The 23,049-nt window shown below is 47.0% G+C and overlaps 1 protein-coding gene across 7 annotated transcripts in view; it reads right to left on the reverse strand.

Annotated features, from left to right (window-relative positions):
* PC (pyruvate carboxylase) overlaps positions 1-23,049 on the reverse strand; it is a 250,399-nt gene that overhangs the window by 107,454 nt on the left and 119,896 nt on the right. For all 7 annotated transcript variants that reach the window (XM_081892242.1, XM_081892239.1, XM_081892241.1 and 4 more), the window contains one exon: positions 22,863-23,025. In XM_081892242.1, coding sequence (XP_081748368.1) covers positions 22,863-23,025 — 163 coding nt within the window. The remainder of the gene's footprint in view (positions 1-22,862; positions 23,026-23,049) is intronic.

A 23,049-nucleotide genomic window follows, 5' to 3' on the forward strand; every position in this document is an offset into this window, starting at 1 on the left:
AAGCTGGAGACCTCGCACACTGCAGGCAGACAACGGAGAAAACAACAAAGGGAACCCACAAAGTGTACCCTTAGTGTCGTCAGCTGGATGCCAGTAGGATGCTGGGAAAATTCAGTGGCATGAAAGAATTGCTGTTCCCTTGATTTTTTTATTAGGGTGGGGTGGGGATGATGGCAGCTCATCTCCCCCTGCCTTTGACCTTTAATGTTTTACTTCCTTTTTTATCGGGATCGATACCTTGCGCCTTTAATATCTAACCATGAATTATTTGAAACTGGTATCCTTCAAGATGAAAAAGCGTACTCATCTGGGATTATTGGGGGACTTCCATTAACTTTTTGAATGCTTGTTTTCTTGATTGCAACAGTGATATTCCACTGCTATTTAATTTGGACAGAACTCTTCACAGACTTCTACCCATTTTCTACTGATTATAGAATTTGGAATGAACTTCTAATGAACTCAGACTGATCAGAAAATGAAAAAAAATCTAGTTTAAATTGAAAGCATGATTGGAAAAAAAAACAAATTAGACATTATTTGGGCAAATATAATTATCCAATATGTATGCATTCATTAGATTTTGTAAACCAGAATATTAATCGAGTCAGCATAAATTAGCTAAAAGATCTGGATAACTATAAGTCATGCTGGTCTTATTAAAGGAAAAATAACAGAATGAGCCCTAGCTGGTTAGGATTTTTCCTGATGCTCAATATAAGGTATTTAGGACTGAATGATTCGAATTTGTTCTTAATATTACTTACCTGCCCTGCAAAATTTTTTAACAAATGGTAAGTGACTTGATTTTGAGTTACTAGCTTAGCTTCATTGATTTAAGTGGATCTGCTCAAGTAGAACATACTTGGATACAACCCTAAACTGGGAGGGGAATATGGGCGTGTATGTCTCCTAACAACTCTCAGCACCCTTAACGAACTCTAGCTCCCAGGATTCTTGAGGGAAGCCATGACTGTTTGGAATGGCATGATAGTGCTTTAAATGTACAGTACAGGTGGATTCTCTCGGAGTGTGCCTCTCTGTCTCTCACACGTACACTCTACTGGAACCCAGGGTCATCCAATGAAGGATGGGAGATTCAGGGCAGACAGAAGCAAGCTTTTCTTTAAATAATAATAATAATAATAATAATAATAATAATAATAATAATAATTTATTATTTATAACCCACCCATGTGGCTGGGTTTCCCCAGCCACTCTGGGCAGCTTCCAACTGAATATTAAAAACAGTACAGCAACAAACATTAAAAACTTCCCTAAAGAGGGCTGCCAGTACAGAATGAAACTACAGAATTCACTGCCGTGGGATGTAGGGATGGCATTTCAAAAAAGGGGGGATTTTCATGGAGGATAAGGTTATCAATTATGTCTTTTTTCCCCTCCAGGATAAGAGGTACCATATTATGCCTCTGAATACCAGCTACTGGGCATCAGCAGGAGACGTCTGCTTGTGGGCTTCCCAGAAGAGGCAACGGGTTGGCTTCTGTGAGAAAGAGGATGCTGGGCTAGGTGGGCCTTTGGTCTTACCCAGTATGGTTCTGCTTGTGTTTTTATGGCTACAGGGATCTATATCCAGATTCCACAAGGCTCCTCTTATGTTCTTAAACCCCCTTAAAAACTCAAGCGAGTGAGTCAATTCGTACATAATGGGACAGGCAAATCCAGGGCACCACAGGCAGAGACACACAATAGTATGCCTCCATAATGTGAGCCATTGTGCTGTAGTGGTTAGAAAGCAAAACTACCAGGACCTTGAGAGACCAGGGTTCAAATCCCCACTTGCCTATGAAACTTACTGGGTGACTTTGGGCCAGTTACTGCCTCCCGGGCTAACCTACCTCACAAGGTTGTTGTGGGGAGGGGGGAGAACCATGTACGCTTGAGCTCCTTGGAGAAAATGGTGGAATATAAACGTAATAAATAAATAGTATTTTCAAAACACCAAAGGCTGCTTGAAAGAGAGGATGATTCTTACAGTGCAGGCAACTCAACCTACTTCTAACCTCTGGTAAACATGCCTGGCAGGCTCCAGCAAACATTACTCATCAAACTATACAAACACACAAACATCAGGATCAGCTCTTTTAACAATGTGGGAGGGACAAGAATGAAAAAGTGACATCTAAGTGATGGAGGCTTGCAGGGTAATAACTACAAACTGCTGAACTTTTGACACTGAACTCTTGGTACAGTGAGCTGCGGTAAAAACTGACGTACCAACTTAAATCAAAGATAAAATGTTTGATTCTTCTATAGCGTGCTATGATTTTATCTCATTTACAAATCAAGGGCATATGCAATGACATTTATCAGAGACTTTCCTCGGATTATGGAAAAGAGATTAACAGCCAACTGTAACATTATGAAGGTGGATTTCTCCAAATTGCTGATGGAACTCACATGCTGACAACTTTCCCCTCGTTACATGTAAAGAAGAAAAATATATAAAACATGTCACCTCCTTTTAGTAAATACATGATGGAAATCATTTTACTGGATTTCTTCTTGTTCGTTTTTGCATTCTGAAAACAAAATAAAAAATATTCTAAAAAGAAAAGAAAGAGCACACTCATCAGGCAAACAGGTTTAGCAAGTTCTGGTGCTGTTTCCAAAACCTGCAAATGTTGTTTGGCTTATTTTTGTGGGTATATTTTGTAAGATGCAGTTGATGCAACAATAGTGATTTAGTGGTGGATTCATATGGGACCATCCACTCATCCCTGCCATTATTAGTTGTTCTGAGATGCTTCCCCAATGCTACAGCATGATTGTCGTCTGGAGAGGCACTCTGGCATTATAGGGCAATGAAAAAGGGACAGCACTGCCATTCCAGGAACACCTATGGTTTAAAAAGCCACAGGTTTCAAGGAGGACGTCACAGGGCATGCACTGATGGGAAACAAAGCAGCATCTCTCTCCTCTAAAACCTCTGAGGATGCAAACAGTGGGATTGCGTATAACCACCCCGATACCATCATGAGCACAAAACAGAAGAACATCAGAAGAACCTGTTCATCAGGCCAATGGCCCACCTTTTTCAACATCCTATTCTCATACTGGTCACTCAGATGTCCCAAGCGGGAGCCCATAAGCAGGACCCAAGCATAAGAGCCCTCTCCTCTCCTGTGGTTTCCAGCAACTGGTATTGAAAAGCATACTGCCTCTGAATGGGGAGGCCACTGAGGTGAAGATCCGTGGATAGCCTCATCCTCCATGAATTTGCCCAATCCTGTTTTAAAGCCGTCCAAGTTGGTAGCCATCATCACTGCCTTGAGTGGGAGGGAGTTGCATGGTTTAACTATCTGCCGCGTGACGAAGTCCTTTCTTTTATCTATCCTGAATCTTCATTGGATGGAAAAACTGGTCTCTATTCACTTTATCCACGCCAGGCATGATTTTATAAGCTTCTCTCATGTCACCTTTTACTTGCCTTTTCTCTAAACCGAAAAGTCCCCAACGCTGCAGACCTTGGAAAAGAAAGATGGGCCACTGGCTCGATCTGGCAAGCTCTTCTTATATCTTTGTGGAAAGCAAGACCCCGCTCATTCAGTTCTCATTAAAACCCGCCCCACGTTAAACCGGGAAACATCAAGCCAAGCCGCTCAGTGACTGCCTGCAACCTCTGTTATTGATACCTTGTTCCACAACTTCAACAAACTTGCAATTTTCACATTTCTCTGTGTCTCTTGTCCCCAGCACAGCACCCCCTGCCAGCAGAATGAAATTTCATTGCCTTGCTGACTGGCAGTAATTGGTGCTGGCTCTGGCACTGGCTGGGAGAAAGATCGGGGACTGCACTGGCCTGAAGAGACAAAGGTCGCTTCTCTTCCTCCCACAGAAAGGGCGAGCGCAGACCAAGGAGCAGGCAGCAAACATGTGGGAAAGCAGTGGCTGAATTGATCATTATCATAGATTTTATGGAATTAAATCAAAGAAATCAATACAATAAAAATGATAGAAGGAGAAAACAGCAGTACTATCTACCTGAGAGAGACACTGTTAGGCTGGTAAAGTACCATCTGGAAACATAAATTTCACTTTGCGCTGTGGAGAGGGAGTCCTGTGTGTCTGTCTGCATGTGTTGTCTATAAGATAACATCCCACCCAACAGCACTGAAGCTTTTCAAGGTCCTCCAAACCTTTGGCAACACAGAATTTGACTGATTGCAGCGGCAGAGCACATGCTATCACCATCTGGGATGGGTGAACTGCTCACTCCGGGAGTCCATTGCAGCTGCCCTTGTCGCTGTTTCAAGGGCACACTCATGCCACCCTGGCAGTCCTGCATGGCTTTGCGAGGCTGTGGCCAGACTCTCGGATCACAGCCTCGCAAAGCGGCACAGGAAGTGCACTCACATACCAGAGAGCCCAGTGGAGGAGAGGGACAGCAATGCTGCCGCAGCCTCTTCTCCTTTAAGCCGCTTCTGCCGCTGCATCAGGCCTGACCTGGGAGTGGAGCTGTGTCTGGCTGGTGGCACTGAGCTGCCGTGTGAAGAAGCCGCCTCTACAGCCCCCTCACGTGCTGGAGCCAGGCCCCAAAGCCTGTCATGGGGCACCTTGTGCCCCCTCAGAAAATTGTACCTGGGGCCACGCCCCCCCAGCCCCTCCATACTACCCCACTGGCTGACTGAACATTCTACGGCCTTTTAATTATTTTTAATTAAATGTATGTGTGAATGCAGCCTAGTTGTAGTTTGTTAAGGGTGCTGAGAGGTGTCAGGAGACTGCAGCTCTGTAAGGGGAAATTAGCAGTAAATTGTTAATTTATTTTAAAACTTCTGCTCCCCCCCTCCACCACGCCACAGTCACAATTCAGCTCGGCCACCCACACCAGCACCCTTGCACCAAGGCAGACACAAGGCAGGTGCGCCAGCTGAGTGTTAACTGCGTGTGATCTCCTTGAAGCACGAGCTGTGAGAATCTGGTGCTCCATAAAGATTAAGGAACAAGCCACAGCATCCCACTAGGCAGCAGTGACTCAGAGGTGAGGCATGGTTAACTCTGCTCATGCTCAGAGCCACTGCCATCTCCTCCTGGAAGCTTCTTGTAAACCAGCAAGATCGAGGCCTGCTCTACAGATCATTGGAAATCAAAATCAAGGTGTGTCTTTTGGCTCAAACAATGGCCTGGCGTGGGGTCCTTCCCCTCCCGTCCCCCAGCTGCTGCTGCTGCTGCCGCACTGAGTTATCGCTAAAACACCCTGAGCACCTTGGCTGAACAATGCACCAATCTTTTAAAAAGAAAAAGGCAGCTCTGGAAACGGCTCCTGGAACCATCTCCCAGGGACAGGATGTGCAAGAGAGGGGAGCTTGCAGGGCACAGATAACAAGGAGGCACGCCAGCCAACCCACGGCTACCTCCTAATCTGATGATGATTAACAAAGCCTCAGGTCTCCAAGGCACCGTCTTGCAACTCCGGGCAAGCATCCTGCTCCTACAGCTGCTGTGGGACAATGAATTATGGCGGTGGGGGAGGGGGGTGCTGTATAATCAAAAGCCAGCAGCTTCAAAAGGAACAGGGTCCCAGAGATTCGTGTTGCACAAGACATCGGAAAGGGCCTCCAAGGAGAGGAGGCGACTGAGTCCTGGACTCTCTACTCCAGCGGGCAGAACAAATCAAGGGTTGCTTCTCTGCAATGACGCACTGGCACTTGAAAAAGCCAGCCACATGGGGGGGGGGAGCAGCTTCATGCCTGCCAAAATGGGAGATGATCCAAGCACAGCCCTGCACTTCCAAGCATTCCACTGCTCAGATGGACTGCTCTTACTGCTGGCAGCTCCGCAGGAAATCATTTCAGAAGCGGTGGTGCCAAAACAAGAGTGTTGATGCCCTATCACATCTCAGGGTCCTTCCCCCCCCCCCCATCAATAGTAATCAGTGGCTGAAACACACTGCAGACAAATGCTGCAGCTCTGCAACTCTGCCTGGGCAGTTGCCCATGCTAAGCCTCTCTGCAAGCTGCCACCTGGCCTTTCATCTGTCACCATGGAAACAGTGATTATTCTAAAGCAGAAAGACAATTTAAATGTTAATTTACATGGTTCTGTGTGTGTATGGAGAGAGGTTGCCCCCCAAGGCAAGTGCCTTTGGCACCTTTAATTCTCCGGTAAGATAGCAGACCCACAGGTGTGTCTTTCCCCTGATCACAGTGGCGGAGCTACAGCAGGTGCAGGGAACCTTTAGCTCTGAACTACAATTCCCATGGGCCACAGCAAGTGTGAACAATGACTATGGATGATGGGAGTTGTATTCCAGCAACATCTGGGAGGACATTCGGGTTCCTTGGTTTTGAGCATGTGTGAGGAACATTTGGACCTCCAGATGCTGCTGGACTACAACTCCCATCAGCCTTGGCAAGTGTGGCCAATAGTCAGGGATGGTGGGAGTAGTAGTTCAGCGACATGTGGAGGGCCAAAGGTCCCCCACAGCTGGTCTATGGGGAAGGAGAGGGGCCAGTGTCACAGGGTGTGTGACCTGGGAACAAAGGATATGGAGAAAGGACTGCACCGAGCAGCAGAAGATTATTTCCTTGCAAAGAGCAGCTCAGCACCCCTGGCAGAATTGAGCCCCCTTGTGCCATGTGGCTCGCGCAGGAGCCAGATCCCCTCCCAGAACTGTTCTCTTAAGGCTCGTGAACAGTGCCGAAGGAACAGTAGTGGGTGAGGGAAGGACGTGGAGGCTCCTGTCCGCCACTGGTAGGTGGTCATATCTCCATGGCAACCCCATTTTTTCAGAGATAGAGAAAGGAATGAGATGGGGAGGGGAGGGATAAGGAGGGAGAGAAGCGACAGGTTGCCCCTCATCCTCAAGTCCTGCCCTGAAAAGGAAGGGCAGCTCAAGAGTGAGCCATCAATACGGCTTTGAAAAATATACCGGACAGACGAGCCACATCAGCAGCAGCCTCAGGAACCGCGCTGCCTCTTCCCAGCTGCTTACAATCCCAGGCCCCTTTAAAAGGGTGGGGGTGAGGGGGGGGATGCACACACACACAGAGGAGCCTTTGAACCCCGGTCTTTGTTCCTCTCTGTTTTGCAAGCAAACCATCTGCACAAAACCTATTTTCCCCTTTTGCCAACAATCTCTATGAGACCCCCACCACCACCTACAAATCTCCTGGGGGGGGGGAGGAGAAACTTGTTAAGCAAGGCTGTCAGATCCTCCATCAACAATCTCACCGGCAGTTCATGCCCCCCCAGAAGCACCTTTCCTGCCCCTTTCCCCATCAATGCAGGGCTTCTGCAACACCTCCCTAATTAGCTGTGTTTTCCCCACCTGCAGGAAGAAAAGGGAACAAATCCACCTTGTCAAAGCACTTAAAGGTGTGCTGTCAGAGATGGGAGGCTTCCGGGAGGAGGGGGGGTGGAGAGAGAGAGAGCCATGAACAAACAAGTGCATGTGTGTGTTTTTTTCTTGGAGGGGCAGGGAACGGATTTGTTTTATTCTTCCCCACCTCCTCTGGATGTAACTGAGCAGGGCTTTGATTTGTTGTTGCTGTTTCAAGAGCTATTAGCATGAAGCTAAGACAGCAGGCAAAAAAGAACCTCGCTTGATAAAGCACCCGCTGAAATTCAAAAAGAGGATTTTGGAAGGGACGGGGGAAGTTAAGGTCAGAAGAAGAGTCCCCAGTGGATTCATTGATTTACTGCGTTTGTATCTCAACTTTCTTTCTCCAGTGTGCCCAAGATAGTGCACGTAGATCTCCCCATCCTCTTTAATACCCACAACAACCATGTGAAGTAGGTTAGGCTGAGAGTGACTGGCCCATGGTCACCCAGAGAGCCTCATGATAGCTGAGTGAGGAATTGAAACCTGGTCTACACCACCCTGGCTCTCAGTCTTGGATCAGGCCAAGACTGGATCCATCAACAGGCCCATTAATGTTTCCCCCTACTGGCCCAGCCAAGATGCTTCCCAGAAGCTCAGAAGAAGGGTCATGGATAGCATTTCCCAAATGCTGCCCCCAGGGCCCCCCACAGCAATGGGTAGACTGTTCATTGGCATGGAGGCTCCACATACCATGTTTCTCATCCACAAATGCAACTAAAGCCCATTCAAAGCCCACCTAAGCAAGCAGCTCGTCTTGCAGATGACAAGCAAGCAAACAACTGTACAAAAGAAGCCCTTGTTAGCGGAGCTAAGGTGCAGACTTTCAAGGCTCTGCCTTTCATTTTCCCTTCCCCTCACCCCCAGAGATGCTCTTCCTGTCAACCTTTGGGGGGGGGGGAGATGGAAAAAGAAAAGCATAAATCAAAAATGTTTGCACAAATCCGTTTTGCAAAATGAATGGAGCGGGGCAGCAAAACAAAAAGACACCCCTCCCAATCCAGCAATTTGTCAGAAGAGGCCTCATCCTTGCCAGACCCCAGCTCTTTCTCCTGTCTTCAATCATCTTCAGCTCTGAGGCTCAGTTTCTGTCATCAAATCAGTCCCAAACACATCTTCCTATTCACTTCCTTTTTATTTTATTTTAAGCCTGCTGTTCCAATGCATCCTTTTGTTTCTTAGTGTAATGTTTCTTTTCTTGTATGATTTCTTTATTTTAAGGTTTCAGATTTCAGCTTTCTCTTGACACAGGAGGAGAGTGGATGCTGCTTAGAGGTTGTGCTGGGGCTTTGGACGCCCTGGGTTACCTTGATGCATCATTTTGAGGTTTTCCTTTTAAAGCCTGAAATGGAGCTATTTGCAGCCTGCCCCTCCTTCCCTCAACAAAATGGCAGCAACCAAAGCCCACATTCTTCCTCCCTGCCATCCCCGAGAAGTCTCCCTCCTTGAGAGAGGACCCAAAAGGGAGCTGTTTAATTTAGAGAGAAAGATACTGCCTGCCTACTTGTGCTAAATTATTTTCACACACTGCAGTGGAAGCTGATGCCTGCCTGTGAACTGGAGGCGGAGAAAGCGGTGGCGGGGAAGGAGGGAGGAAATAACTGAGAAATTAAGTGCTTAACTGATTTCTGCACTCTTCCTTTTTTCCCACCACTCCCCAGGGCATTGAAATGCTATGGTCCTGAACTGGCAGAGCTGCCAGGCTGGGCAGAATGATGCCTGTGTGGAACAGATACTATTGCAAGTCAGAACACAGCGGCCGATAGGGACACCCAAACCACAACTATGGTGTCAATTCTCCAACCACCTCCATTGGCCTCATATGAACATCAGAAGAGCCCTTCTGGATCAGGCCAATGGCCCATCAAGTACAGCATCCTGTTCTCATAGTGGCCAACCAGGTGCCTGTGAGAAACCAGCAGCAAGCAGGACCCAGGTACAAGAGCCCTCTCTCCTCCTGTGGTTTCCAGCAACTGGCATGCAGAAGCATTAGTGCCTCTAACTATGGAGGTAGAGAACAGCTTCTATCACGGCTAGTAGCCATCAACAGACCTCTCCTCCATGAATTTGTCCGATCATCTTCTAGATCCATCCAAGTTGGTGGTCATCACTTCCTCTTGCAGCAGAGAGTTGCACAGTTGAACCATGTGAAGACATTATTTCTTTTCTCTGTCCTGACTCTTCCAACATTCATCTTCATTGCATATGAGACAGGCAGAAAAACTTTTCTCCATCCATCTTCTCCATGCTATGTGTAATTTTATAAACTTCTCTCCTGTCAGCTCTTACTCACCTTTTCTCTAAACTAAAAAGTCCCAAAAGTTGCAACCTTCATAGGGAAGTCACTCCATCCCCTTGATTATTTTGGTTGCCCTTATCGGAACCTTTTCCAACTCTGCAATAACATTTTTTTAAGTAGAAAAACAAGACTGTGAAGATTCGCAGTGTATTGGGAGTCTTGTGTGGGAGTGAAGAGTTAATAGTGCAAAGCATCTAAGCCAGCCTGCTATCTGGGGATGATGGGAGTTGCAGTCAAAAATATACGGTGGGCACCAAGTTGGGAAAGGCTGAATTACAGATCAGTCAGACTTGGCTTTGAACTAAGATGTTTATAGTCTGACACAAGTCTGACTAAATTTATTGTTACTTTTTTTTGTAAGACAGCTGTGCCTAGCCTGTGGCCCTCCAGCCCACCTGGACTACAAGTCCTATCTGCCCTGATGACTGGCCATGATGACTGGGGCTGATGGCAGCTGGAGTTCGACCAGGTCAGAAGGGTCATTGGTGTAAAACTACATTCACGCCAGCTCAGAACCTAAGAGACCACTTTGGGCATGAGAGGGGACAGGAGGATGCAGTACTGGGCTGCTGCAACTGGCAGGCAGAATGAGCCCTAGAAATTGGCTAGGCCTGGTATAAATATTCAAGAGCAGGGGTGGGGAAACTTTTTGGCTCCATGGGCCCCCCAGAAGACCAAATTTGACAAGTGGGGAGGGCCACCTCTTGTCAATCAGCTGACATCACAAATGACATCAGAGGATTTGGTGCTTTGAAGTCCCATTGTTGGGATTTCAAAGCATGCTGCTTCGAACAGCTCATTTGCTAAGGGGTTTAATCCCCGAGCGTCAGTTGATGAGCAAGTATTAAATCCTGTTGTCATGGCTGCATTGATCCAGCTTGCTGCTGGGAACAGGGTGTGCAGTTAACACAGGATCAAACTTGGCTGATGGGCGGGCAGGTTTGTTCTGGGGAGAAATTGCCTTGCCAGCCACGACTGGCCCTCTGACTGGAGAGTCCCACCCTACCTGCTCCCCCACCCCCACTCAAGAGCCTGACAGGTGAACAGATGAGCACCACCAGTCTTTGGTTTCCACAACTCACAGCTAGTGGTGGTGTAGTGGTGTAGATTAGGACCAGGGAAACCAGGGTTCTGAACCTCACTCGGTCATGAAGCCCACTGGGTGGCCTTGGAGGCCAGCTCCTGCCTCTCAGCCTAACCCACCTCACAGGGTTGCTGTGGGGATTAAGCGAGGTAGGGGAGAACCATGCATGCCACCTTGAGCTCCTTGGAGAGAAAAGGTGGGATATAAATGTAATAAACACCAACAAGGATTCCCTTTTATACATAACCAGGAAACACCCACCCCATTGACCGGTTGCACAGTCGTGGCCGTGAATACAGGTTAGCATGCTCATTTCATCAACTGGAAAGCTGTGATTCCTGCCCTGCAGTGGGTTGGACTAGATGACCCTCAGGGTCCCTTCCAACTCTACAATTCTATGAAAGAGGTGCGGGTGAAAAATCCATGCACTTAGCACAGTCAGGAAGAGTGAACTTGCTGTGCCATGCAGGTGGCTAAAAAAACGTTAACGAGGAACTAACCTGCATTAAGCCATCATGAATATGCACCCCCAGTCTGAAAAATTAACAGAGGATGGCGATTATTCATTGCTGTAGACACAGCACACTTGCTTTCTTGTCAAACATCGTCAGCGGCTGCTCTCGCCGAACAAAGCCACTGCTAACTTATGAGCTGCTATCTGTCTGCCCACAGGCAAGCTCAGGTCCCTGGTATTAGGATCCCAGCAGCTGACTTTGAAGGACAGATCAGCCTCTTTGCCCATTCCTTCCCCTCTCTCTAGAAACCCCTGAGCTGCAAAGCCCCCTCCTCAGCAAAACATGACCTTTTATGTAGCTAGGAAGGGTGAAGTCACACAGCCAGAGGCAAAGGGAGGTGGGTAACATTTCAGACCCATTTATTCTCACCACCCAAAGGTGCCAAATGCACAGCACACTGGCTAGCGGTTCAAACTGGAGAAAAACGCAGCAAGGAAATGGGGAGAGTTGGTGGAAGGAGACGGATGTCAAGAACATAAGAAGAGCTTGGTGGCTCAGGCTTATGGCCCACGCAGCCCATCATCCTGCTCTCATGGTGGCCAACCAGATGCCTCAATGGGAAACCTGCAAGCAGGATCTGAGCACAAAAGCACTTTCCCCTCCTGCGTCCAGCAACCAGCATTCAGAAACATTACGTGGAGACAGAGCAGAACCTCACAGCCAGTATCCATTGAGAGCCTTAAGCTCCTCTGTTGATTTTGTCAGACCCTCTTTTAAAGCCACCCAAGTTAGTGTCCATCACTACACCTTGTGGTAGCAAATCCAGACAATGAGTGAGGGCCATTGCTTTCCTGTTTTCTCAGGGGTGTCTGGTTGGCCACAGATTCAAATGACAAGAAAGGAGATTCTGGCAAAACATTAGGAAGAAGTTCCTGATGTTAATAGCTGTTCTAAAGTGGAACAAACTCCCTTGGAAGGTGGTGGGCTCAGTTTCCTTGGAGGTTTTCACATAGAGGTTGGATGGCCAGCTGTTCGAGATTCTTTTGCTGTGATTCCTGCATTGCAGGAAGTTGGACTAGGTTGGACTCAGGGTACCTTTGAATTCTACAATTCTATTATCGTAGGCCATCAGCTATAAAGACGACTTAAAACGAGTACACACGCACATTTCCTGCAGACAAATACTTGCTTTTCTAAAGAAAGTAAACAACAACAAAACAGCAACAGTAAAGTTGGCAAGTATCTTCCCCCACGGTTCCTTTCTCGGACCCTTGATCCTCCCATAGTTCTTGGGGGCTTGAAAGATAAGAAGTGAAATCGACTAGAACAAAATGGAATTGACTACAGGCCCCCTCAAGACAATTGGATTTCAAAAAGACAAGAGCAGAGAAACAGCCTTAAATTCCCATCCTTAATTGCAAAACTGCTATCAATTAGAAGGAGAGATCAGAGGGGGAGATTTATGCTTAGCTGAGCAAAGAAATTGACAGGGAGGAGAAAAGTTTTTTAAGAGAGAGAGAGAGAGAAGAGGAAGGAAGGGAGAACTGTGAATGTTCGTATTAATTAAGGCAAGGCCTAGGGTGAACAGTTCAGTGGCTGATCTAAGGCACAGTGAGCTAAGATGAAGCCATCCCCCCACCAACAGCTCATTTAAAAAAAGTTCTGCCACCACTTTTGAGGACAATAAGGTTGTTTCAGACTAGTGTAAGCACAAGGCCTAGAAACAGAGAGACACAAAACATACACTCTTCAAATTCCTAATCAGCCACTAGTGAATGAGCTTCAGGAAAGAGTTATCATCCAGCCTTTTTGTGAATCAAACCCACCTCCCTGTCCCTTCCAAGGTGACTTGCACAGAGCTGTCTGTGGAATGTTTACATGGTGTGCAAATGGAAATGAATTGGTGACATTTTCAAGCATCCTTCTAGCTCGGCCATCACCAGCCTGCTACCTGCCAGATCTTTGGGACTACATCTCCCATCAGCCCCAGTGTCACATGTTGAGTGGGAATGATGAAAGTGGTGTTCCACAACAGGGTGTATGATGCGGGCAGACTGCAGGCTTGTGGGATGCAATTTGAAACATTTTTGTTTTTTACTGGAACCCCAAGATTCACCACCTGGAGCCACATGGTTTGGTGAAGGGAAAGTGAGGATCCTCGTTGAATTAAGGAAGCCTCTGAATGTAGGCTTAGCAAAGGGGTTTGTTTTCAGGACTAGAACTGAGCTTGAAGTTTTGTCACACAAAAACCCACTCCTGGTTTCCGATAAGAAGAGCCTGGCTGGATCAGTCCAGCATCCTGTTCTCACAGTGGCCAACCACAGTGCCTGAGCACAAGAGCGCCCTCTCTCTCTCTCTCCTGTGATTTCCAGCAACTGGTATTCAGAAGCAGTCCTGCCTGCAGAGCAGAGCCATCATGGTTAGTAGCCATCAACAGCTCTCTCATCCATGATTTGTCTAACTCTCTTTTAAAGTCACCAGGTTAGCAGCCATTATTGCTTCCTCTTGAAGTGAGTCCCCTAGTCTAACTATGCTCTGTGTGAGGAAGTACAACAGCTTTTGTTAGCAACTCGGAAGAAAATAAAAAGCACATTATGAATACTGGAAGCTTTCTAACACACCTTTTACTCTAATCCTAGACGAGATGTCCAATATATCCCTAACAAGTGCACAAGCTTTTTCTCGAAGGAGCTCAAAGTGATGTAAATGATTCTCCCCCTCCTTAATTAACCCCACAACAACCCTGTGAGGTAGGTTAGGCTGAGAGGCAGTGACTGGCCCAGTGAGCACCATGGCCCAAGTAGGGATTTGAACCCTGGTCTCTCCCAGGTCCTGGTCCGACACTCTTAAAACACTACACCACATGGCTCTGGACTATGAAAATTAAATGAACCTGAGAACAGTTTGCATACTTTACACAAGGTTTAAGGATTCAGCTTTTCTCCTTCTCTCTTCCAACATGCCTCTCTGACCCTTCCATCTTTGACACATTGTCCCTTATCGCCCCCATTCGAAGGGAAAGGGGGAACTCTTCAGAACCATTTTTGTCGCTGTTGACAGACCTGTCATGGCTGCCTTTCCTCAGCTTGTCTGAGGAGAACATAGAAGAGGCAAAGGGGGAACCTTTCTTTACATAATTTGGTCAAGTGTTGCCGTTTCAGGATGCGCAGGCACCACAGCCTGAGACCGGCGGGAGAGGCAACTGCAGCACCTCATCATGCAAAATAACTACGGTAACAAATAAACAAACAGCAGTCCAAAGCCAATCACCTTACATTTACTGCCTCTTTTTCAAAAGTATTTATTTATTTACCTAATATTTCATTACTAGATTTCTATCTAAAGAGAGACCAGGGTGGCACCAGCTTTCAGAGGAGTTGCTGCCCACCCAGAGCCCATGGGATCGCCCGTCCTTTGGGCCACATTCAGACCATACGTTTAAAGCCTGTAATAACACTTTAAACAGCTTCCCCCGAGGGATTCTGGGAGCTGTAGGTTGTTAGAGGTGCTGAGAGTTGTTAGGAGACTCGCTATTCCCCTCACAGGGCTGCAATTCCCAGAGTCCCCCGTGAAGAGGGCTTGTTAAACCGCTCCGGGAATTGTAGCTCCGTGAGGGGAAGGCGAAGAAACAACTCTCAGCACCTGTAACAAACTACAGCTCTCTGTCCACATTTTCCTCTGCCTCTGCCCACCAGTGGCATGTGGCCTCTGGAAGGTTGCCCACAAAGGCATGCAGCCCTCACCCCTGGTGCAAGTACAGAGCTAGATGAACCTAACTTAGAACAAGGCCAAAGGCGCCAACTTGCCTCCCACACTGGAGGGCAGGGCCACCACGTGACACGTCACGTGATGTCACGTGATTCATCTGCCCCAGTGGGAAGCCCAGGAGGCTTCGTTCTCCTCACAGCATGCGCTGGGGGGCAGGATACACGGAGGGCAATATTCGCCCTCGCTCATCAGGTGGGGGCTGGGGTGTCCAGAAGGCACTTGATGGTGACAGGGTATGTCAGCCCCCTCAATATTGGGGGGGGGCGGGTCCCCAATTCAGAATATTGAGCCCCTAGCACCACCTATACCTGGCGCCGGCAGATAAGACAGTTCTTACATTCCTGTGCAACCCACCAACTGTCCCCTCACCTCCCAATCTGGCCTGCTCCCTCTTGGCTTCCTTAAAAGCCACAGGGCTTGGCAGGGAGGACAGAGCCTTATCTCATTTGTGCAAAAAGCCCAGGAGGACTGGGTGGGTTTTCGTCTGGTCCAGCACAGCCCCACCAGGACCAGTGAGCCCATGCAGAGGCATATTTTTGGCTTTCTAATAACCACCCAACCAACCCTTTTCTGCAAAGCGGAAAGCTTTTCTCAAACAGATGCCAAGTCGGGGATGGCTTCCTTTGCCCTCTTTGCATTTTGAGCGTCGGAAACAGATCAGGGAGGGAATAATCAGGGCTGCTGCTCCAGCGCCTTCCCAAGCAGAGAGAGGTAATTGAAAAACGCCTGCCTTTTGTCTGGAAAGCTCCTCACGGCGGCACCAGGCACATGGCGAGACATACGCTCGGTGGCTGCCGAGCCTCGGAGAAGGAAGCCAGCGGCGCTGGGAGCCACTGTTTCGAAGCCAAGTTACGGAGACACTTAGAAATCAAATGCTGGAGAGATCATAATGAACAGCAGGCAAGGAGGTCATGATAGTAGCTGAAAATCTGGTGTAGTTGCAATGTCTGGGAGACATTATTATTATTCATTAAATTTGTTAGTCACTTTATCTTGCCCAAGGCAAATTAAAGGCAAAATAAACAAACAAAAACCCCACATAGATACATTAAAACCAAGTGGGAGGCAGGGTATATTTAAAACATCCCACCCATTTCTAGAAGGCCACAGATAGTTAAAGGCCTGGTTTATAGAGGAAGGATTTTACAAGGCACCTAAAGATATATGATGATGGTGTCAGGGACGGAGCCCAGTGGCCAGAGCATCTGCTAAGAGGGCAGAAGGTTTCAGGTTCAATCCCTGGTTGCATTTCCATGAAGGGCTTGGAGACAACCTCTGTCTGAAGCCTGGAGAGCCTCTGGCAGTCAGTGTTGACAATACTGAGCTAGATGGACATAAGAATCTAAGAAGAGCCCTGCAGGATCAGGCCCATGGCTCATCTAGTCCAGCATCCTGTTCTCACAGTGACTGACCAGATGCCTTTGGGAAACCAGCAAGCAGGATTTGAGGACAGAGCAGGGACTTTTGTGTGTGTTTGCACAGAAGAGTCCCATCAGCCTCCACCTCCACTCTGAAGTGGTGCAGACAGATACGAACCTGCCATCTCATTAAGAACGAGGCTCTATCACAAGATAGGCCATCCCTGCATTCTGTGGCACACAGCCATGCTTCCCTCTTCATCCACTTGTTGCAAGTTTCACCAATCTGTCTCACATTCCACACTACTGTTTTCTCATCTAACCTTCAGGTCATTCAGAAGTCGAACTAACTGGTTCTCTTGGCAAATCCCACCTTGCCAACTCCGTCATTCATTCTTTGACTCCCCGCCACCCATAACTCTGCATCTTCTTACTGTGCAGGAGCTGTGTGTACAATCTACACCGGGGCTCTATCACATCCCCAACATTTTGCATCAGCTGATTTATAGGTTCCCCACTAATTTATATTGTGTTAAATATTAACGAAATGTAACTTGGTACATTTTTCCTTCATTTGGCATGCCTATGGATTCCAAGGGTATCTTATGTCAGGCCCATTTCCATGCATCTTGAAGAACGCTAAACTTTAGTTCTTTCCCCAATTTGGTCCAATGTGGATGAGTTGCCATGTTGCTCATGAGCTGTGGCTAGTCACTGAGCTAAATAGACTGGCGGTCTGACTCGGTATAAGGCAGTTTTCTTTATTCCTATGTCCAGCTCTTGGGTGCCTAGTGCAAAGCAAATATTGACTAGTTTAGGTACAGATGGTGCTCACTAAGAGCATAAGAACTTAAGAACAGTGTGCTGGATCAGGCCAACGGCCCATCCAATCTGGCTTCCTGCTCCCACAGTGGCCAACCAGTTGCTCATTGTGGGAAACTCACAAGCAGGACCCAAGCTCCCCTCCTGCAGCTTCCAGTAACTGATATTCCAAAGAATTTCTGCCTCTGACTGTGGAGGCAGAGCAGAGTCATTTTGGCTAGTTGCCATTGATCGTCATATTCTCGGTGAATTTATCTAATCCTCTTTCAAAGCTATCCAAGTTGGTGGGAGGGAGTTCCATAGTTTAACAATGCACTGCATGAAATATGACTTTCTTTTATCTGTCCAGGATCTTCCAACATGCGGCTCCATAAGAAGTTAGTCCCAGAGTTACAAGAGAGGGAGACAAACTTTTCTCTGTCAATTTTCTCCACGCCATGCAGAATTCCTGTCACATGAACACTCGCCTTCTCTCTAAACTAAAAAGTCGCCAGTGCTGCAACCATTCCTCCTGGGGGATTCGCTTCATCCCCTTGGTCGTTTTGGCTGCATCTTTTCCTGAATCTCTTCCAACTCTACAACATCCTTCTTGAGGTGAGGCGACCAGAACTGTACACACTATTCCAAATGCGGTCACAGCTCAGAGGGGAAAGTGCTTTTCTTGCCGGGGCTAATTGCTAGCTAAATGGAGGATACCTGTGCTGGCAATTGGCAAATCGATTAGGTGCAAAATAAGGCATCAGAAAACATCCAGAGCTCTTGCTCCTTCCAGACAATGAGGGCCACTTTGTTTCCTATTAATGAGGATGGCTAGTGCATACCAAAGTTTGCTTCGTCCGCCTGCTGCATGAGCCTGTGCTCTGCCAACGGAGCCGAGGAGTTAAGGAGGATGCCCTGAGAGTGGTCGCCTGGGTAACACCCTTGCCATGGAGCTTTGCTAGTTAAATTTGATTGGCAAGAACAGTTCGCACCATTAAGGAAAGGAGACATGAAATTCTGAGGACCAGCAGCCATGTCAGGCAATTGAAATTAAAAGACTGACAGCCAAGTAGAACAGGGATTGGGGGGGAAACCTACTCCTATGAACCGCAGGAGTCCCCGAGGCTTTGAAACCAAGAAAGTTAAACAGTTGGGATGGAAATGGAGGCAGATGATCTGCAAATGTGCACACACACACATGCACGCTTCACATTAGAACATCCCACTGAGGATCAATTAACTCCTCAAACCACCGCAAATAAGGCTGACATCCTGCAGACAGCAGATGAGATAATAAATAAATTATATTCACTGTTATGCACGGTGTCTGGGCTGCATTCCTCCAAACAGCAAGGAAAGTCTGAGTGTTTGTGGGGGCTGGGAAAGGAGAAATCATGAAAAAGGGAAAAAAGAAATCTGTAAAAAAGAAAAAAATATCCCTGCACATAGAGAACTATGTTGAGAAATGCCATAGGTCAGGGGTAGAGCTACTTTACATAGGAATGCAAGAAGAGGCTGCTGGATCAGGCCAATGGCCCATTTACGCCACAATTCTGCTCTTAAAGTGGCCACCCAGATGTCTCAGTAGGAAACTCACAAGCAGGATTTGAGCATGGAGGTAGAACAGAACCATCATGGATGGTAGCCATCGAGAGCCCTCTTCTCCAGAATTTTGTCCAATCCTCTTTTAAAGCCATCCAAGTTGGTGGCCATCTCTGCCTCTTGTGGGGGTTCTATAGTTTGGCTATGCTCTGCGTGAACAAGTCCTTTCTTTTATCTGTCCCGCATCATGTCCACAAGTTCTAGCATTATGATAAAAGAGGCAGGAAAAACTTTTCTCTGTCCATGCTGGGCATAATTTTGTGAACTTTTATCATGTCACATCTTACTTGTCTTTTCTCTGAACTAAAAAGTCCCAAAGGCTGTAACCTTTCTTCATAGTGAGTCATTCCTCGAGTTGACGAGGCTCATTGGACAGTAGCAAGAAACAAGAGCCTTCATTATCATTTGTCTGGTCCTGCGGAACTCTCCGCCAATAGAGATTCAGCAGGTGCGTTCAGTTTCAACTTTTAAATGTCTGCTGAAAACTCTTCCATTCCACCAGGCCTATGTAGGCAATTAAGAATACATCCTTCCGCAATGGTTAACTGACGCCTATTTTTAACCTTTCAATAGTTTTTTATTGTAGTACAAAACATCTGGGGGCCACCACATTGGTGAAGCCTGTTCTATATACAGCAGCCTCCAGAACCCATGCTCTGCTCCTTCCCCTCCACCCTTTAAAGACCAAATCATTATGATTTTGCTCCATAGGCAGCTTTCTCGGAATCGCTGCTTCATTCCAAGGTGCCTTGCCTTCTTTCTCTACCATGTCTCCATTTTAAAATGTTTGAATGGCTTCACTCTGTGCATCTGAAGTGTCATGCGAGTGTTGTATAAAGTGCATTTATGATATATTAAAAGTGCTCTCAGCCAATTCTGGAAAGTTCTGGAGGGGGTGTCATTTATTTTCATTATCAAGGACACAGGATATTAATTCTGAAAGCAAAACAAAACACACCTTGGTACAGTCTGGGATCTTTTTTCTTTTTCTTTTTGGTAAGCAATGAATTTAATGAAGTTTGGATCTAATTCCACTCTTCTGCGGCTGCCTTTGCTAATAAGTTGGGCAAGATTTCAGCAGAAAGAACAGCTGGGACAATTTCTGTCATTTGCCATCCCCAAGGCCTTGGGGTTTTGACTGCTAAATTTGGACACTCGGTTCTCATTTCTGTAATAGCTTTTTGCAATCTTCCCAGGGAGAGGTATATCAAAGCCCATTAATGCAAATATGTGCTTCCATTTTCTTAGAATGCTTCCAGACAACCTCCCTTGTTACAACGAGAAATGACAAATAGTTTTGCTCACAAGACTATTTCCAGGTGTGGAACCTGGAAATGGGTGTGGCTAGAGGGAACGTATGAACAGCTCAGCTGGATCAGAATAAAGTTTAGTCCAGCATCCCGCTTCTCACAGCAGCCAATGAGATTTACCCAGGCCTTGAATGCCAATAAAGCCATCATAACTAGCAGCTACTATCATCCACACCTTAAAGGTAGAGGAAGAGGGGATCCCTAGCATGGAATTTGCCTTTTTCTCAGCTACCAAAAACCATTTTCCTTGGTTTGCCAATATCCTTTATTAAGTGGACACAGTGTTCCAGGTGAGGTGGAATAGGGTGATACTATTACTTCCTGCAATCTGGACACTAAATTTGTGTTGACGCAACCCTAGAATAAAACTAGCCTTTCTGCATGACACTGCTGACTCCGGCTTAGACAGTGGTCTATTAAAACCACTATAGCTATTTCACATGTACCAGCTGTTAAGCCAGGAGTCTCTCATATGTGCATCTGATTCTCGTTACCCACTGGGACATTTGCCAGTCTCCAATCTCACAACACTTCACCCCTTCTCCAATGATTGAATCCGCTTCATCAGATGCATGAAGTGCAATCCTGAGTTGATTGTATAATGGCATAATCTTTAATACAGTATAACGTCTGTTAGTCTTTAAGGTGCTGTAGGCTCTTTGTTGTTTTTACCACCAACAAACTAAAATGGCTACTTCTCTGGATTTCCCCCCCCCCCCACCATGATAGCATCTAGTGCAGGGCTGCGCAGGCTTATCAGATATACTTTGCTTTTAACTGGAACCCCAATATATACCAACCAGAGCCAGGAGTGAAAAAAGTGCGGATAGAATTAAAGAAGAGCCCATTCCGAGACCGGGAAATTGTTCTTCAGCAGCAAAACTGAAACTGAATTCACCATCCTCTCACACAAACGTCCACTCTGGATTAGCTATCAAGTTTAGGTTGGATGAAAAGTCATTTTGGTGTCACATTTTTAAAAAACCAGGAAGCAGGAAAACAAAAACCCTTCACCTGGAGATCTATCAATAGATACCAGTTTATCTCTTTACCCACTTATGGTCAAGTAAAAGGTAAAGGGACCCCTGACCATTAGGTCCAATCGTGGCCAACTCTGGGGTGGTGGTGCTCATCTCACTTTACTGGCCGAGGGAGCCGGCGTACAGCTTCCGGGTCATGTGGCCAGCATGACTAAGCTGCTTCTGGCAAACCAGAGCAGCGCACGGAAACGCCGTTTACCTTCCCGCCGGAGCGGTACACTTTGACGTGCTTTCGAACTCCTAGGTTGGCAGATGTAGGGACCGAGCAACGGGAGCTCACCCCGTCGCGGGGATTTGAACTGCCGACCTTCTGATCGGCAAGCCCTAGGCTCTGTGGTTTAGACCACAGTGCCACCCGTGTCCCACTATGGTCAAGTAGACAAACACAAAACAAAACAAACAAACAAAAACAGATGGAGCCAGTGATTCATTGTGTCATGAGTTCAACGCACACATGCAAATGGTAGCCAATGAAATGTAATGGGAGGTGGGGAAATCTGCAATGTTTTGACATCATCATTTACTTGGTCTTACAGGGAGACCATAAGAGAAAAAGTGGGATGCCCACATTCAGTCTCTGAAAAATCCTGTTTCAGTCCAACTCCACATATGCAGGAAAGAGAGGAGCTTGAATGCTATAATCTATTGAGGTACTGAATGTTATTTCCCTCCAATACTGCTGTTCATGACGCACACAGATACACAGCAATCGTGGAATGATGCATTTCAATGGCAGGCAAACAACTGAAAACAAGGAAGTGGAAAGGAAAATGGCAGATCAGCCTGCTGATCTGGGAGAAGTCTCTGGGGAGCTCGAGTTTGTCCACAGTCAGCTTTCCGGGTCATGTGGCCAGCATGACTAAACTGCTTCTGGCACAATGGAACATCGTGATGGAAACCATAGCACACAGAAAATGCTGTTTACCTTCCTGTCGCAGCAGTACCTATTTATCTACTTGTGCTGGTATGCTTTCAAACTGCAAGGTTGGCAGAAGCTGGGAAAGAGCAACAGGAGCTCACCCCATCGCGCGAATTCCAACCGCCGACCTTCTGATCAGCAAGCCCAAGAGGCTCAGTGGTTTAGATCACAGTGCCACCTCTTGTTAGGTATAACACACATACACACAATATGAACATATAATATCTAGACCAGGATTCACGAACCTCGCACCCTGCAGGTGTTTCAGACTAAAACTGCCATCAGCCCAACAAGCATGGCTACGGCAAAGGTTGGTGAAGGCTGTTCTACAGCTACAGATCAGTGCTGACAATGACCATGGAAAAATGTGTCCACCAGATTGAAGCTGGTAGCAGGCAAGACATTTCACGTAGATTCCTACTGATTTGGAATAGACCATGCAGCCTCTCGTAGACCAAGTAATTCGTCTTCCGTCCACGCTTACTGAGGTGGAGATTGCCATCTCAACAGAACACAGTTCTGTTCTGTTTCTTCTTTGCTGTCAATGTGGATCTTTAGGGATGTTTGTCTTGATTTTCTAACCCTCCTTGTTTTGATGATTTACACTCAAGCAGATTCCTGCTTGCATTTCCATTTAAGATTTCCAGCGTAAACAGGACGTCACAGAGCTACTTCTTCAAACAGACTTACTGATATCCCAGCTTCCCCAGACAACATACAAGCCTACACAAACCAGGAACCTAACCAGTTACAATCCAGTGGGTGGTAGGAGAGAACCATCCCATAGATCATAGGAAGTGGTTGGGCCAGGGGCCAAAAATATTGGAAGCAGAAGGATTTGGGGGGGGGGCATGGAAGCCAGCAGCGGGAGCTCATCCTACCTCAATTCGGCCAGTGTCAGGCTGGAACCCACGGGAAGGGTCCTCGGTCGTCACTCGGCACTGGATGGCGCATCCATTGATCCGCACATTGTCCTGTTTGAGGCCCAGGTCAGGAAGGCTCTTCCCCTCAGAGATGTGGATTTGGGCATGGACGAGGTCCACACTGAAAAGGAAGGGAAGGAGAGAG

Source organism: Podarcis melisellensis, assembly GCF_964234715.1.
Source record: "Podarcis melisellensis genome assembly, chromosome: 16".
NCBI lineage: Eukaryota > Metazoa > Chordata > Lepidosauria > Squamata > Lacertidae > Podarcis > Podarcis melisellensis.